The 18430-nt window shown below is 39.4% G+C and overlaps 1 protein-coding gene across 3 annotated transcripts in view; it reads right to left on the bottom strand.

Annotated features, from left to right (window-relative positions):
* Positions 1-835: 835 nt before the first annotated feature.
* TSPAN8 (tetraspanin 8) overlaps positions 836-18430 on the bottom strand; it is a 108999-nt gene continuing 91404 nt past the window's right edge. For 2 of the 3 annotated variants that reach the window (XM_054718841.1, XM_054718840.1), the window contains exons 4-9: positions 15233-15367; positions 12324-12398; positions 12117-12224; positions 7819-7953; positions 4959-5042; positions 836-1130 (exon numbers count right to left, since the gene is read on the bottom strand). In XM_054718841.1, the coding sequence (XP_054574816.1) occupies positions 1077-1130; positions 4959-5042; positions 7819-7953; positions 12117-12224; positions 12324-12398; positions 15233-15367 (591 nt within the window). In that variant the 3' untranslated portion in view covers positions 836-1076. The remainder of the gene's footprint in view (positions 1131-4958; positions 5043-7818; positions 7954-12116; positions 12225-12323; positions 12399-15232; positions 15368-18430) is intronic. The other variant, XM_054718842.1, reaches the window with a different exon arrangement.

Below are 18430 nucleotides of genomic sequence, written 5' to 3'. Positions count from 1 at the left end.
GTTGAAGAGAAAGAAGCCAGAGTGTATATTTTACTATTCCATTTATAGAATGTTTAAGAATAGGCAAAGTGAATCTGTGGCCACAGAATAAATTCAGAAGAGTGATTATCTTTGGGGAGGTATTTGCTGAGAAGGGCAGTGACATACTAGTAACTGTTTAACAACCAGCTCTTGGAAAAAAATCCCCAATCATATGCCATTTGCCAGTTTCCATGGTGTAAATACTCCCACCACCGCAGATTTAAGGCACCGTGTGATGCCGCTGAGCACAGAGTGGGGTAGAGACCCGTGTGGATGGTCTGCTCTGGCATAGCACTGGCAGGTGGCATGCAGGGGCACTCTGGTGTGTTGGAAGTGTCCTGTATCCTGATCTCATCATGCTTACATAACTGCATACTTAAGATTGCTCACCTTATTGTGTGTCTACTATACCTCAAGAAAAGGTAGAATGTAAAAATGTCTGTGAGAACTAGAAAGATAGAAGCCGTTGTAACTATGCTCCAGAGAAGGTCCAGAGAGGAATCAGAGAGTCGGTGGTTAGAAAGACGGCACGCACATCTTCTTGTCCCCATAACAGAGAGGAAAGAGAGACGCCATCCGTAGACATCGGCATAAATAGCAGGGAGCCAGACCACTCTCTCAGTCTTTCAACTTGTGACTTAATTTAATCTTATCACTGATGGCTGAGGCACCACCCAAAGCAGCATTGCTTCTGAAGAGCCTGGATGCACTGCCTTGACTACCTGCCACTCAGAGCCGGCTATTCCCCGGGCTGGCTCCAGGTGAATGCTTTAAGCACAGAGCCACCTCAACACAATGATCGGACACAAAAAGCACCAGTGTAAAGAATGTCACTTTTATTTTGAGTAAAAATGCACTTTCATATTACTTTTCTAGCATCACTAAAATCCTAAATATATCCAATATGTCTGGAAGATAACTAGAGTCTAGCTAAATAAGAAATTTTAATAAGACAGCTGCTCCTAACATAGACAGCACTCATATATTTAAAGTTACAAAGGCAAAGCAACCAATTTAAGGAGCTTGACTGATGACAGCTCGACATATCCACAGATTCACTTGTTCCCAATCTGGCAGAACAGGACCATGGAAAATATCAGACCAAGTATCTAGAAAAGAAAACAATAGCGTTAACATGCAATGCAAGGGGAAATGCCAGATACATTATAAATAGACAGAAAGAACATTATATATGAAAAGATTCTGGCTATGGACAGTTTTAGTTTTTTTTAACCTACGTCATTTCTCTTCGTGGGAAATTAGAGACTCCCCTGGGACAAGAGAGCAAGGAGAAAGTTCTCTGAGGGGTCGTTTAATCGGGGTTTTCAGCTGCCAGTCCACCTCTGATGTGCCCCGTCTGGTTGTTCAGTAGAAGCTGTCCCCAGAGCACTCCAACCTTGGGGGACACACACCCTTCTGTGGGGCATCTGCCCCAGAGCTCAGGGGAACTCAGGTCCCTGGACCCTCGATATACCTATTGCTTCCATGGAAGAGTTATGATCGTCTGGTTTAGATCATCTGCATAAAAATCAAGGAGTCTAGAATTTCTCTTGCCATAGTGAGGGCATTGCCAAGAGGAGTGAACAAAAAAAAGTAACATTAAAAAAAAAAACACAACAACTTCTAAATCTATGGAGAATAGCTTAATTCAGAAATGTCCTCTGAAGTGAAGAAGCACAGCTAAAATCCGGGGCATAGTTTCCCACTCATTAAATGGCTCTCCCAAGAATCAGGCATCGCAAAACTTGCCCCAACTGTCTTTGCAGATGGTGAATCGCATGCCGTGGCTGTGATGTAGGAATGACAGAAGGACCTGTGTGTGTGGCCAAGCAAACGTTTTCCCCCACCAGCCTGCTTAGAGGGGAGGCAGGAGGAGGATGAGCCGCTACTTATGCTGAGTCGTCAAAAGTGCTCCTCGTGTATTAAGATAATAATTTGTTCCTGAAAATGCATTTCAAATGAGAACTACTGCCCAATATTTGTCATCTTAAAAAAAAAAAAAAAAAAAAAAAAGCAGACACCAGCTCTCTGAAAAAATAATGATTTTCATTCAGAGTGTTCTCAAAGTCATTCTTTTAGAATGACTTCAAAAAGCCTTGAAATTTAGTCTTTTTGCCTTGATCCCAAGCCTCAAGTCTGGGAGACAGGTATCAGGAAAGAATAAAGAAAATGGGAAAAATACCGAGATAAGGCAACTATCCTCTTTCACTGTCACACCCTTGAAATAGAAGCCCAATACTTATCAGCAGACTAGACAGTTAATATCCTACTTTCTTGCACTTCGCTGCCTCTGAAAAATTTTTTTATCATTTTTCATAAAAATAGCAAGTAATTAAAAAGAGATGCATCATATGGTAATGTATGTGAAGACTCAGGATAAACTTGCTATAAGTAATGTGCATGAGTTCCCATATTCTGGAAAAGTCTAAAAAATGTAAAATTACCATTTTTCTCTCTTTTAACTACGCTATTCTTGGGACCTTCTGTCAGGATAACGTTTATCCTACAAAGTGATGACTACCAGTGTCAGTGCCCTTTTTTCTTAGTTGAAATGAGAAGAGAAAGTGCTGATCATTTTTGTGCTTGTAAGTTCTATAGTTAAATAAGGAGAGGTATGTTATGATAGTCTGATTATTTAATTTGGAATAATGAGAATTCCAAGAATGTCTATAGCATTTTCTTGCAAAATAAAGCGTTTTGCATAGATTCATAGCATCTTCTCTAAGAAGAATCGTCCAGGTAAGTGGTCTTAAGAGCCTTGAAAATGACTACTGGCCCACTCCATCAGAGCCTCTGCATAAACAGACTAATGCCAACAGTCTAAATGTCAAAGGGTCGTGTTTTCATGTGGTTTTTTTAATGGAGATAGTCTGAATATATTTTATGCATGGAGATGTTTGCCCCTGTTTCCTTTTTAAAAGTATTTATTAGAGAGATATTTTTTTCTCTCTATGAGTCTTTGTGTTTACTTGAATGTAAACTTGGGAAACAAGGACTAGGTATTAAGCCTTAGAAATGGGTCTGTTAGTCAGCTAGGAATAATGAGTATAAGACAACCTAATGTACATATTTTGATACATTTTTATAGGCTGAATATCAGAAGACTATTTTCAAGGCTACAGTTCCTTAAACCAATTATCATATCTACATATAGTCTAGAAATCACACTAACTGGCATAACTAAAAATGTTATATTTTGTGATATTAACATATATAAATTTCATACCCATAAAAAAGGTATTTCCCTAATCATATATTTAGAACCCTCAATAAAATATCTAAATATGTAACAAACACATGGATATACCAATTTCACAGGCTATGTTACTCCTCTTATAATCTTACTTTCCATTAGATGTATTTAGATTCTTGGCAATGCCTTTGACTATGATATATGAGATATCAAACTCCCCAGCTGATTATGTTCTTATTTTCTCTGGCTTTCCTTTTGAGAGACTTCTTAAAAGCATCTGTGGGTTGTAGCCAGTCAGAGCCAATTTGAGTCTAATATGGAATTTGACACTTCTATTGATACTTGCATTGAATACTTCATTGAAAGGCTGCTCTTTCAATCATTCATTTCAAGTCTACTCTTGCAACACGTGTGTGTGTGACTTCTGAAAATATGTGAGTACATGTGTGTGTGATTTCTCTCTCACCTCTATCGCCACTAGCTCATATTTCTAAACCAGAATACAAAGCATTAACCCAGAATACAAAGCAGAGAAATAAAGAATATTTCAAAAAAGGAAGAATCGAGAAAAATTGACTTAATACAGCGCACCATTCAACTTTGATTGTATATCAGACGTAGAGAAGGACATCCATGTTTCCAGCAGAGAATGCTTTATACTAGTATTTAGACCTATTCTGGGCTACCAGAAAGTAATACTCAACACCCCAATTTACTGCTAATTGTCCCAACCCCTTTTCTAATGATTGGCTGGGAATTCCACCAGTAACCTTAATGACCACTTGGGACACTAAGTTGCTTCAATCCCAGCTGAAATTCCTTTCTGGCAGTGATGTGGCACAAGTAAGAGGCAAAAAGCTACGAGAAATCCCAAGGAGGACGTTGTACGGCATTCCATACAAGTGAAGCAGTAGTCACTCAACTGAGCTCACCAACCCTCAGAGCATTAACCAGAGACACCCCACACCTCGTCAGGACTCCAGCCAATGCCCTGCACAGGATGCGAGGGAATTTGACTCACCTGATACTTAAATTCACCAAGAGCCAGGATGATTCCAAAAACCCTTCCCTGAGATCGTTTTATTTCATCTATTTGGCAAACATTTTTAGGCCATGTAAAAGGTATCACTCAGATTCTTTTAAAAATGCCAAGTAAGGCCATCAAGATAAAAACCCTATACAGGAATTGTTTTCAGCATCAGTAATCAAATTGATGAGAGTAAATTTGAGAAATTTTACTCAGTGAGAAAATTAAAGGCAACTGCTTCAAATTTTTAAAACTAATTAGATTTCTGTGGAATGGAATAGCAGGAAAACAGCTCTTCACACTCTTGAGTTAAGTTTTTATTTTCTCTTTCAAAATCAGGAGGAGAGATAAGAAAATGTAAAGACTGTGTTTTGGATTTGTCTGGGCTCTTCCTTCTAACTTTAACTCTTGCATTAGATTTCAATGGGAAAAAGGTACCTGGGCCTAAGAACTATGTGGAAGTTAATTCAAAATTTATTTCCTAGTAGAGAGATCATTCAGAAATAACAGTAATAGGCTTAGCCATGCTCAATTCATACAATTGTAATCCCCTCCCCAGACTCAAGGTTGATAGAGGGAGAAGCTGGACCTTGGCACTTGGTCCCCAGTGCTTGTCTGAAGCACTTGGTTTTTACTTGGCTCACCATAAATGTGCTAGCAGGATTAATGGACAAGCAAGAGAAAAAATAGAGTCATTAATGAAAGATTATACTGTACCTCAATAAATGCCATTCCAAATGCTATTCCAATAATTACGACGAGATGTTTTTTAATTAAGTCTTTTATAAAAACAATGCATGCCTGTTAAAAAATATATATATATAAAGTTACCTTTAATCACATTTTGATGACCTTATCTGAATTAAGATTTTTTCCATTGAGTTGATTTTTTGCACTGTTACCAAGAAACATACTCAACAAAAAGAAATTGGATTATTTCCTCTGCTTCAAACTCCTCCCCCCTCTGAAAGGTTATAGCCAGCACTTGAGGAGCAAAATTTTGCTTCAGCTACATCATTGCTGAATCTAGGGATCTCTAGTTATAAATAATAATTAATAATTTTATCTCAACTGGCAATTTTATAGTTGCTATCACATTGGCTGTGTATAATTTTAGGTTTGTAGTCTGCAACAGAGTTCTCTGGTTGGGGTTTCAGTTAATTATAGTGAAATTTTTCCATTTTTAAAAGGAGATTTATAAAAATTCCCTTTCTAATCTTATCAGTTTATTTTTACCTTAAAAATCATATGTCCACTATTATGTCCTTTAGATAAAAAAAGAGAATTTTGGAAGTTATTTCTCTACCACACTTTTTTAATTTATTCAAACCAGCATGCAATTCCAAGCTTAAAAAATTTCAGACCAAGCTAAAAATTCCAACAATTGTAAATTACATGAATAATTTTAAAAATGAAAAATACTGCATGATGTAATAGTGCTATTATCTGTATTACCAGAAAACATTTCATTCCCATAATAGTCTTATGTGTACAATGGGCTAGCAAAATATTGCTATTTGTTAAATAAAATATACGTTTTCCATAAGGTGTTTTTTTTCCCCTTTGTTCCTGGGTTTCTCCATTCTCATCTGATCCAAAGTGGTCAACATTAGAAGAAATGATCACATTATTTATGGTTAACTATGCGATTAATGATCTACTGAGTCATATTTGTTACGCTTGAGGAGTTTTCTCCCCCCTCCCCTTTAGATAATCAGGTTATCTTGGCAAAAGGAAAGGCGGGTGGGGGGTAGGGGAAGAAATAAATTATGGCCATTTAGATTTCTTATTTTTCCAGACTTCTTGCAAATGACACAAGGCAGATGGAAGTATTTTGTGAATTTATGATCATCCTTTTGGGAAACTTGGTGCAGCTATCACCCTGTATTCAGCTGAATTATGTGTGAATTTGGAGGGAATGTCTTTTATTTTTGAGGATAATGCTAGGACTTTTCAAAATGTATCCTAAAGAAAAACATCTTTGCATTGAATCTTTAACAGAACATAACAATCTGCAATTTGCTATTGAATTTACCATTTTCTTCATTATCCCAAGCAGAAACTACATTTGCTTATACCGTATTTATTTCCCTCTTCCTTATAGATTTCATGTCACTAACATTAAGTAGGGAGGAAGGGAGTGGGGAGAAATGTAAAAAATAAGAATAAAATATTTTTACTGGCATTACTTGGACAATGAAAGACCGGGTAGCTTTGTAGTGGGATAGATAACTTCTTCCACACCTGTTACTTTAAATACCAGTAACAGAAATTCCCCTTCAAAACACAGTCTCCTTCATTGTGATAAGTTTAGTAAAAGGGATGTGATAGTCAGCAGGAGAGATGTTTCTCCTGAGACACTTTCTATGTCCTGATATATAATTCATCTCAGTAGCCATTACTAAGCCAACACTAAATTGAAAATAATCTTGAGGCATTACAGAAAGTAATTTATTGAATCACATAGCTGTTATAGATCTCGCTTCCACCTAGACTATAATCTTCTTGAGGAGCCAGAAGTCTGTCTGATTCTAACAAGGGTCAGTCTGACATATAGTAGGCACCCAAGTATAATAGCAAATAAAGGAAACATTAATATCATTAATATCAATTGTCATTTCTGTACACGATCCTTTCAGGCATAAGGAAAAAATTATATGAAACCCTGTGGCAACAGGCAGATATCAGGTCCTCCAGGAAGCCATAGCTTGTACCTCCAACGCTGAATTAGATGGGGTCCCATAATTCTTGTGCTTGGCCCTATCCAAGAAATACCAATAGTTCATCAAATGGAAGTTGCCGAGTTATCTGTCTGTCCTCCCTATTTGAGCATCAGCTCCATGAGGGCCTACACTGTGCCCTGCACAGAAATTGGTCTCCAATGGCTGGTAGGAGGTAGTCAATAAGTGTGGGATGAATTAAGCAGTAAGAAATATGACATGCATATATTGACATCCACAAGTGACATAATAAATAGGCCATCTACAACACATAAAAACTAAACCCAGCTTTTTCAATTGACTTTAAATATTTGAGGCAACTTTTAAATTTGAGCACTAATTAGATGAAGTAGTAAATAAACATAAATCTAGAGCTGAAATCCCTAAAGGCCAAGTCCTTTCTTTAGGTCGATACAGTTACTTGAGAAAAGGAATCTTTGATTAGAAAGTGGAAGCTTCACTTTTAAAATTAAAGTGAAAATATAGATTTCTAGAATTTATGTTAAAGTAGAAAAAAATGGAGGAGAATAATAATTAAAGTCACCAAAGAGAAGACAACATAAATGTGTATCTGTTAGTTTGCACTTTGCTTCTTCTTGCAAGAAGAATGTTATTTTGATCTATTAGAGTTGAGTTTAAATGATTGCCAGACTCAAAGAAGAAATGAAATACTTTCATCTTTTTATATTGGCTTTTATCTTTAAATAAGGATTTCTTTTTTATTTGGGAAATTCCTGGAACATTTATGTCACGATTCCCATTATAATTGTTGCAATTTAAATTTTTGTGAAGTCTTCATTCTGAAAAAAAAAAAAAAATCAGAACCACTTACTGTGACAAGTTTGATTTTTTCTTACCTGTTTGTAAACATGTTTTCCTTCATAAAGTATACATGAGGAATCTGACATATCTGAACATTCACAGGACTCAGAATTCTGTTGAAAATTACTTCCCCAGTCAGAAGCTCCATCGATCAAACCACAGCATTTGAACTGTTTGATGAAAACATAGATATGAAAAGCAGGCACTAGAGAAGATAAAAACATTGTCAGTACACTGAATCACATTCTCCTGAAACCATTAAGATGTTTCTTATAATAAAATGTCATATATTTTCACCCACCTCTCTGAATATTAAAGCAAAAATAAAGGACTACTCCTTTTGTTCTTAATATTAAAAAGGAAAAATAGGTTGCAGGAGCAAAAGTCTGAGGAACTTTGAGATGATGAAAAACGTACCTTCTAGATTCTAATGACGAAAGAGGAGCAGAATCAGTTCGACTTAGCCTAGATTTTAGGAAAGAAGCTCCCAAAGAGTTTATGAGAGAGTCAAGATCTCTTTAAAGAACTTTTGCTCAAAAGAGATGAGAGGTTTTAAAAATTGAACTTCTATCTCATGATCTTTGACCACTTCTGAAGGCTAGGAAGAAAAGGGTGAGAGGCCTCTCAAAAGCCAAAGATGCTCAGTGGCCCTCCCATGAGATGAAATGGTACATGGACCTCTGCACACGAGGGAAAGGGGCACCAATGAAAGATTCAGCTCTTTGAACGATGTCAGAAAGGCCAAGGCCCAGAACAAACCGAAACATGGAGAAACACTAGGGGAACCTGTGGCCGTGCTTGGGGAAGAAAAACAAGGAAGTGATAAGCCCAATAACACAGAGTAGAGGGCACATGTTATTAGATGAGGGAGAGAAGGAATTATCCCTCATCTGGTCCTACTTGCTGTATTAGATTGGGAGAAAACTCTTCATGCAGAAAGGTAGGAGAAAATGGAGCCAACACTGGGCCCAGATGTATTGCGATGCCAGGAAACTGAAAGGACGTTCACGTACGGGCTGGGTGACCACATGACCCATGTTACTCAAACCTCTCTGTGCCCCAGTTTCTTCATCTGTAAAATACAGATAATAATAGTTGCAATAATAGTATCAATTTGTAGATTTGTTGTAAAGATAAAAATGAGAAAACCAATGTGAAGATATGAAATGCTTTACCCAGTGACTGGCTTATAGAAAGCACTCACTGTGTGGCAGCTGTTATTGTTGTTTTGTTTTGCAGTTGTTATTTCCGCTATGCTTACACTGCACATGATCTATTCAACATTGATATCAGTGATTTAGAGAAAGATATAGAAAGTATCTTTTCAACTCTGTAGCTGATCTAGAAGCTGGGAGTGATGATTAATACAGTGGAGAAAAGCAAAGATAGTTCAAACAATGGATTCAAACTAGCAAGTTTAACTGGAGGATATAAAAAGTCTGCACTTTGACTCAAAGGCTCAATTGCACAAATACAGAGGGGGGCAAAAGTGTGTTTACAGCTGTGAGTATGCAAAATGCAGACTTTATTCTTGTATTATTATTATTGTATGATTTTTCATATGAACAACTGTAAACCTAGTTTGGCCCCTCCCTGCATATGACTCAACAGGCATTTATATGAGAGAGCTGGAGATTTCTGGTGGTTCAAAGGCCAATCAATATTAGCAAATAGGGAAGTTTTGAAATAACCTCATTTCCTGTTCCCATGGTAGATACCAATAATAGCCCACTCTTTCTGATTAAATAATCTTGAATAGTGTTGACTGATAGAGATACTTCAGATCGAAATGAATATAAGTCCTACTCTATGCATTCACAGATCAGTCAATATTAGGAACACAGTGTACCTCAGGAATCCTCAGTGAGGTACAGAAGACAGGGTAGAAAAGCTAAACTTGGCATGATATCTAGTCCCAGATCGGATGTGAGAGAAGCTTGGAAGAAGTCGGTCAGAATGTGTTGAAGGAGTTATAACTGCCAAATGAACAAGGCACTGTGCAGGGAATGAGACACAACAACCTCTAGACTAACAGTCATCACAAGAACCCAGAAGGTACATTACATTAGTATGTTAGCAGGGAATTTGTGTGGGAATTCCCTAAAATCCAAAGAGAAAGCCGTTTGTTATCTAGAACTTCTGTCCATGTGTGGTGGAGTACAGGTCACCCAGCTAGAGTTTGATGTAGGATTTTTTGTTCCCAAAGAAGCAAAAGGAAGGAAGGAAGGAAGGAAGGAAGGAAGGAAGGAAGGAAGGAAGGAAGGAAGGAAGGAAGGAAGGAAGAGAGAGAGAGAGAAAGAAAGAAAGAGAGGGGAGAGATCAACCAAGAGACTTATATGCATGCATATAAGCATAACCAATGGATACAGACAACAGAGGGTGAGAGTGAGGGCAGGATTGGGGGGTTGGGGGGCAAGGGGAGATAACCACACATTTGTAATACTTTAATCAAAAAATAAATAAATAAAAAAAAAAAAAAGGAAGGAAGGAAGTCCTGATGGATAACAGAAAGTAAAGAGAAAAAAACACACCTCAGAATGAATAATAAAAAGGAACTATGGTCCTATGACATAAGGAACTTCAGATATAGGATTAATGTGCAAGAATGAAAACAATTCAGAATTGTACTACAACAAAGAGAACATTTAGAACCCCATTGTTGGCACTGAGACCTTGGATAACAGAGACAATGTATAATAATTATGACTCAGGACCCAACCCAGAGACCCAGTGGTTAACTGTAGTACATTTGATTACAGGTCAGCCACCAGGGAGAGTCAAGGATGCTCAATCCCACTCAGTGGAGGAATTGAATTGCCTAAATTCTTTCTTGATTAATCTGGGGTTCAGGGTGGGAATGACCCAGAGGGGAGTGGACCAAAGGATGCAGCTATGGGGAAGCTAAAAAAGCACAACACAGAGAAAGTTACACAGGACTGACTCATATCAGGTTATGGCTCTTGAAGATGATTCTTAAGGCAGAATTTTTACAAGCTGGAGTCTATCCAAATGGGGACTGAGTAATGCTCTGGGGAAAAAAAGTCATCTGATAAGTAGCTCAAGAAAGGATGTTTGAACTTGAAAGGCAAAGCTTTTAGAAGTCACATGATAGCCATTTTCAAAGAAAAAGTTGCAGCATATAGGCCCATCAGTAGATTTTCTTTTTCCTCTGAAACTCCAGAAGAAAGAATGGGACTAAATGATGCAAATCTTAGGGAGGCAGATGTTGTGTCCAATTAAGAAAGAGCACACTAATGATCAGATGTGGCTCTAAGTGGGATGGGCAAAAATTGGTAAACATTCAGCTCTTCCATAGTTAATTAGAGGGTGTATGAACATAGATATAAAACACGTCAGTCAATGAGAAGTCAGGTTAAGTATTCTATAAAATCCAGCTCTCCTCTAAGATTCTGAGAGTTTCCATGACATACGTGAAATGTAACATGTAATTAAGATGATGGGGATTATGGATAAAGAAGGTGTGGTTGGAAGGAGTTTCACAGAGTAATATTTTAGTCAAGCTTTAAATCACATGTATATTTGGAAAGAAAGAGAAAAGTAGTGAGTGCATTCCAAAGGTGGAGAACAGTGCAAAAGAAGAGAAGCAGAACCGCTTCACATGTCCTGCGTAGATAGACCTGGCTGGACTAGAGTGTTTTTGTTACGGAACCGTGTTTCAGAAAGTTAAACTATTAGGCAAGAGCCAGATAGGAGAATACCTTCGAAGCAGACTAAATAAACTAACTAACAAATGAAGGAGTGGGGGTGTTAATGTACTGATTCAAAAGAATAAACTAGTCAGATCTGAGTTAAAATTGCAACCCTATCACTTGTTAGCTGTCAGACCCCTCATCTGTCAAATAGGGACGATGAAGATAATTATATTATCTACCTCATAGAATTGTGAAGATTCAATGAGCTACTAAATGTAAAGCCTGGTACCTAGTAAGTAGTAATAAATGATCATTATAATTATTTTTATGAGAGAGGGAGCAGTCATGAAGAGAGGGAGGGAGGGAGGGAGAGAGAGAGAGAGAGAGAGAGACCCTCCAAATGCCCAAGCACAACATAAATATTAAAACAATGACTGATTTGGCCCTGAAGCTTGCTCTATCATAAACATATCTTCTTAATCTCTGTCCTTGTGAACTGCTTTAGAACTTTGTAAGATGCTGGAAAAAAAATAGAAATATTCTTGGATTTTTCTTATTGCACTGTGACAGAAGATCTGCAAAATGGATTTTTTAACCTTTAAGGAACCCACCTGTTAAAAATTAAGTAAACACAGAAGAACTAAGTCTAACTCCCCAAATGACCTATGAATTCTGATTACCTCTTTTTGAAAATTAATCAGGGCTTTCTGGAATGACTTTGCTTTTTCATCTGTTCCACTCAAAAGATCTACATTGTTATGGAGAGTCTCATTCAGGATATGCTCATACTGAAAATTAAAAAATAATGTTAAAATTATTCATGCCAGAGGTAGTATTTTTATTTTTCAGACTTTTCCAAAATTATCAAGTATCATATGTGCACACACCTCAGATCTGTAGGTAACTCCTACAATACCTGCCGCCACCTGCAGGAGCAGGATCAAAAGCAAGCCTATGAAAAACTGAAAAAGAGAAAAAGGAACATATGTTATCCCCCAGTGCATTCAGTAACATCTTTGGACATCTCAGCATGGTGTTTCATTCTGCAGTCTGGGTCATGTTACAGTTTGAAGTAGTAACCATGTCCTTTATTGATTCTAACCTTTGCCTCAAGAAGCAATTTTTGGGACCATTACTACTCAGAAATATTTGCTCAAAAGACTGACTATAGAAAGCAGTAAAAAAGAAAAATTATTCATAGAATTGTAGGCATCAGTATGCTATCGAATGGGGAAGTTTCAAAACTCAGATGAAATTATTTGAATACCAATGGCTGGGTGCACGAAATTCATGCAGCGGGGGAGGGAGGGTTTCCTCAGCCCAGCCTGCACCCTCTCCAATCGGGGACCCCTCAAGGGATGTCTGACTGCTCGTTTAGGCCCAATCCCGGTGGAATCGGGCCTAAACGAGCAGTCTGACATCCCTCTCACAATCCAGGACTGCTGGGTCCCAACTGCCTGCCTGCCTGCCTTCCTGATTGCCCCTAACTGCTTCTGCCTGCCAACCTGATCACCCCTAACCACTCCCCTGCCAACCTGATTGATGCCTAACTGCTCCCCTGCCAGCCTGTTTGCCCCTAACTGCCTTCTCCTGCAGTCCTGGTCACCCCTAACTGCCCTCCCCTGCAGGCCTGGTCATCCCTAACTGCCCTCCCCTGCAGGCCTGGCCCCCCCAACTGCTCTCCACTACAGGCCTGGGTCCCCCCCAACTGCCCTTCCCTGCAGGCCCGGTCACCCCCAACTTCCCTCCTCTGCCAGCCTGGTCACCCCTAACTGCCCTCCCCTGAAGGCTTGATTGCCCCCACTGCCCTCCCTTGCAGGCCTGGCCCCTCCCAACAGCCCTCCCCTGCTGGCCATCTTGTAGTGGCCATCTTGTGTCCACATGGGGGCAGGATCTTTGACCATATGGGGGCAGCCATCTTGTGTGTTGGAGTGATGGTCAACCTGCATATTACTCTTTTATTAGATAGGATAGAGGCCTGGTGCACGGGTGGGGGCCAGCTGGTTTGCCCTGAAGGGTGTCCCTGATCAGGGTGGGGGTTCCCTTGGGGTGTAGGGCGGCCTGGGCGAGGGGCCTGTGGTGGTTTGGAGGCCGGCCACACCCCCCAGCTATCCAAGCAGAGGCCCTGGTATCTGGGGTTTATTTATCTTCTACAATTGAAACTTTGTAGCCTGGAGTGGAGCCAAGCCTCCTGCTTGCTCCGTGGTGGCAGCCATTTCTGTTGGGATTTATGTATCTTCTATAATTGAAACTTTGTAGCCTGGAGCGGAGGCCAAGGCAGGCCAGGGCTTCAGAAGCTTGGCTTCCTCCATCACTGGGGGCAACCCTAGCCTCCTGCTCTTTCCAGCTCCGTGGTTGCCGCCATTTCTGTTTGGATTTATTTATCTTCTATCATTGAAACTTTGTAGCCTTGAGTGGAGGCCTAGCTCGGCAAGGGCAGGTGGAAAGCTTGGCTTCCTCCATTGCCGGGGAAACCCAAGCCTCCCTCCTGCCTCTCTGTGGCTGCAGCCATCTTGGTTGGGTTTATTTGCATATTTGTTCCTGATTGGCTGGTGGGCGTGGCTTGTGGGTGTAGCTGAGGTATGGTCAATTTGCATATTACTCTTTTATTAGATAGGATATATATATATATATATATATAGAGAGAGAGAGAGAGAGAGAGAGAGAGAGAGAGAGAGAGAGATATTATCTTTCTCCTCTTTCTTCCTCAAACACAAACTTTAGAACTGACTGCAAAACAATGTTTCTACTGCTATCAGAATCACCGGGTCTTGTTATAAATGTAGATTTCCAAACCAGCCTCAGATCTATTGAATCATAATTTTGGAGAACATAGCCCAAGCCCAGAAATTGATTTTTAAAGCAAGCTCTTCAAGTAATTGAATCTCCAATTGCAAATGAGGCCTTATTAATCTAAAGGCAACCACTAGGGATGCTAATAAAGTTCTGTTAAAACTCCGTCCTTACCTTCCCACATAATAAACAAACACTTAAAAAATCTTTTTTAGGGACTGACACAATACTTACTTTATGGGAGAAACAAGTTTAGGTGAATTCTCATAGACACTTATGTCAGATTTATACCTAATAAATATGTGATGATTTTTCTAATATGTTTTCTATATCCATTTATTATTTTCTACTATGTATTTAAAAAGTGGAGTCTGTGGGTTATCCCAACTGAATCCATCCTCCGCAAAGTTTTCTTAGTGACAGATCGGATTATCTCACTCTCTCACAATTTTCTTAGCATGAAATATGATTTGCCACAGCCCATACTCAGACACATCTCCCATTGTTTACCAAAAGAGCCTCTACCACTCTAGCCATGCCCAAGGCCTAACAGTTCCCCAAACAGGCCAGCCATGCCCAAGGCCTTATAGTTCCTCCAAAAATCCAGCGTGTTTTTTCTTGGAAAGCTCATCACAACCACGTCCTTATTTACTTCTGTTTCTGGCTTGAAGTTCTCTCCTATACCTCCCATATCCTTGCACTTTTCTTCTTGAGCCACTCCCACAGTAGCTAATTATTTATTTGTCCATCTTCTTTAATGGGTTCTAATTGTCTTAATTCCTCTGCCTCATTTAGCACAGTATCTGGCATGTAGCAGGTACTCATCAATAATGAATAAATGAAGGCTAAAATTTATCTTCTCTCAGGGTACCCTCTAATCAAAGCTAAACATATTTGCTTCCAGAATCAAACCTGCTAAACAGAAGTCAAGAGTTTCATCAATCTTGGCAAGACCTTTTGGCACACGGTAGGGGTGGGTGTTGGGATTGGCTGGAGAACTCACCACCAGAAGCATGCAGCGGCTCTCTCTCATGGCTCCACAGCATCCCAGGAAACCCAGAATCATGATGGTAGCACCCACAGCAATCAAGATATTTACAGCAATAGAAGGATGCATGCCAGAGTCCTCCTGGACAAACTGAAAATAAAAAAGAGAAATCAGAAAACCCCTTTCCTTGATGTGTTTTATTCCACAAAAATCCATTGGGTGCCTACTATGTGCCTTAGTACCTTAAGATACTTCAGTGATCTACACCAGCAAAAATATCTGCCCTCAAGGGGCTTACATTCTATTAAGGTGTTACTTGTCTGGATAATGTTTCCAACATTTTACTTTTCTAAGAGGATATATTGGATATTGGACATTGGATGGAGGCAATGTAAAGGGCCTTGAAACACCAATTATTTTAAATTTAGAAGGACATGATGTGTTCTTTGGTTTGGATATTTTGTGTTTTATACATAAAAGTAGCATTGTAAAGCATGTGTTTCTATGGCAATTAAATTAATTATAAAGCCCAAGTTTCTCAAACTACTGAGAGACTCAAGAATATGAATGAATCTCAAAAATGAATGAATCTCTTATTGAGCTAATTAAGCCACATTCAAAAGAGTGATTATTGTATGATTACATTTATATGACGATCAAGAATGGGTAACTCTAAGCTATGATGATAGAAATCAGAGCAGGGAATGACTTTTAGCTGTATAGGAGAGAAAGGAGGAGCTGACTGCAAAGGGATGAGGGAGCTTTTATGGGTTAATAAAATGTTTTATATATTGATTATAATAGTAATTTCACAGGTCTATACATTTGCCAAAACAAACAAAAAATTTAAACTAAGAAAAAAAATCTAGTACCTGACATTTCATATCAATTCTATCTCCTTGTTCCCAGAAGATATATAGTCCATAGAGTCTTCCAGAAACTCTTCAATTTGCCTGACTGTTAAGTAACAGAATATTAAGGGGGAAAAAATCTTAGGTCCCTATGTGTGGGTTGGGCTATACAACCTGCATAATTTGATTCTTCTTCCCCACACACACTCTTCTTCATCACTTTCCTAACACCTAACCTCAGTCTACCACTTAAGTACATCATAATTGAACAGTGAAACCTTGTGCCTGTGTTGAGTGCCACGTGTAGCCCGTCTCTCTTGTATGACCTCTGTTTGCTGGTCTCTTTCTAGGAAGAGCATTAGTTCTTAGACCATCAAAGACTCTGCCTCCTAGAATCTGCTACACATTATGTGGATCAAAACAAACAAACAAACAAAAACACACTACTATGAATGATCTTTACATTTTAAATGACTTTTTCAACCAATTCATAGTCTAGGGGGAACCTTTATTTGACAATCTGTAGGAAGGAATGTGCTGAAGTTGTCAAAGCATTAGAACCAAGATCTGTATTCCAGTGGGTCCTAACATGTAACTAAATGTCTAACACTCGACTAGTCAACTAACAGCCAGGCCCAGTTTCCCATTTATAAAGAGAAGTGGGTCAGCCTCTGTGATATCCAAGGCCTCTTTTGTCTCTAAGAGTCTGTGCTGACAGATAATATTTCAATTTACATATTTAGAAACCTTTCATTTACATATGTCCTAAAGATATTTTTGTCTGTTGTGCATGTTTTGTGTTCGATTGTGTTCTGTTTGCTTGTTAAGATTAGAGCTTAAAAAGTCAATTTTGTTAATAAGGGCATGGCATCTGGGTCAAAATCAAAAATGACAAAACCCCACAAAACATCATTAAGAAACCCGTTCTACCCAGTCACCATCAAATACTGCTTCACTCTGGGACCAGTGCAGGCAAACCCGACCACATCTGAGAGTATTGAAGCCTCACTCACCGAGTTATCAGAACTTTGCTTAGACAGCCCAGACACAGAAGTAATAGGCCAAACATCTGCAAGGGAGACCTGACTAAGGGGTGCGGCCAGCACTTGGCAGGTTAATGAAGCCCGTCCACCTGATCTGGGCGGGTGACCACAACCAAAAACGTATGAGAAAGCAGTCAGTGTGTTGATTTTCTGTGCGTCTCTATTCTAAGTCCAGCCCAACAAGTGGCTTTTCTTATTCAGAAAAGAGGTGGAAATCGAGTTCAAGTGTTTGTTCCAGGACAGGGAAAACAGAGTGTTAAAAGCTGTCTTGGATGAATAGTGTCTGCATGTGTCTTAGGACAAGGGAAGAATTTGTAAAGAAAGAGGAATAGCTGAACCTGGAAGAAAGTGCCTCAGGGTCCTCTTTGGATTCTAAGGGATCTCCTGGGACCTCAAGATGCTGAGTGTTTCCTGAAGGAGAACAAAGCATGCCTGGGAGACACTTTAGTACAAAGAGGTACCCTAAAAGATGTTTGTTAGGTCGAGGCATGGGGGAAAGACCACAGCCATGCAAGCACCCGCAAGGTAGATGTGACGAAGATAACTGGCGCCTTCCCAGACCCTTGCTAGCCTTCCCAGACCCCTGCCCAAGGCAGGAATTCCACACCTCTTATGCTCTCCACCCTCCCCTCACCAAACGGCTGTATAAAGGAAGTACCTAAGCCCCTGTTTTGGCGCGAACTCCCCTGGCCCACTTTCCGACCGGCGGTGAGTTTCGCCCAGGAGCGCAAGATTAAAACCTCCCCCCCTTTTCCATGGCCTGGACTCTGTGTCTTGTTTCCTGCGTCGCAAACCTTTCAATGTTCACTTAGACCTCTCTGACACCCTTCTTTTCTGTGTTTATGCTCAGGTTTCTCCTCCCAAAATTGCAACCACTGTTTTCCACTAGTAAAATTCAGCTCTTTGCACAGCCTGGATTCTTTGTCACTGACTTTGAATAAATATAAATCAAGCCGATTTAACATAAGTCAAGCTGGGTAATGTTGTCCTAAAAAATAATGACTTTTGTTCAGAGTTAGAACCTGGCAGAGGACAAGAAGCAAAATGTGACTAAAGATGCTATCCAGCTCTATTAATTTATTCTTATCCTCAAGGACACTTCTTTAATGCATTTTATCTGGGTAATTTCTTAATAGACTAAACACCAAATTTGTTTACCAGAAGCACTGGGGGGAGGGGGGGGATGTTCCCATATCAACCAGTAATAGTAAAATAAAATAAAATACAGGCTGTACACACATCTGAAAAGGCAAAGCACCCTCTAAATAGGTGGCTGTTAATATATGTTCTTTAATTTGAGTCTCAAAGTCAGAGATCAG

This window comes from Eptesicus fuscus, chromosome 7, assembly GCF_027574615.1.
Source record: "Eptesicus fuscus isolate TK198812 chromosome 7, DD_ASM_mEF_20220401, whole genome shotgun sequence".
In the NCBI taxonomy this organism is placed as follows: domain Eukaryota; kingdom Metazoa; phylum Chordata; class Mammalia; order Chiroptera; family Vespertilionidae; genus Eptesicus; species Eptesicus fuscus.
The sequence above is the reverse complement of the archived record's forward strand: the minus strand, read 5'-3'. Positions and strand labels throughout refer to the sequence as shown.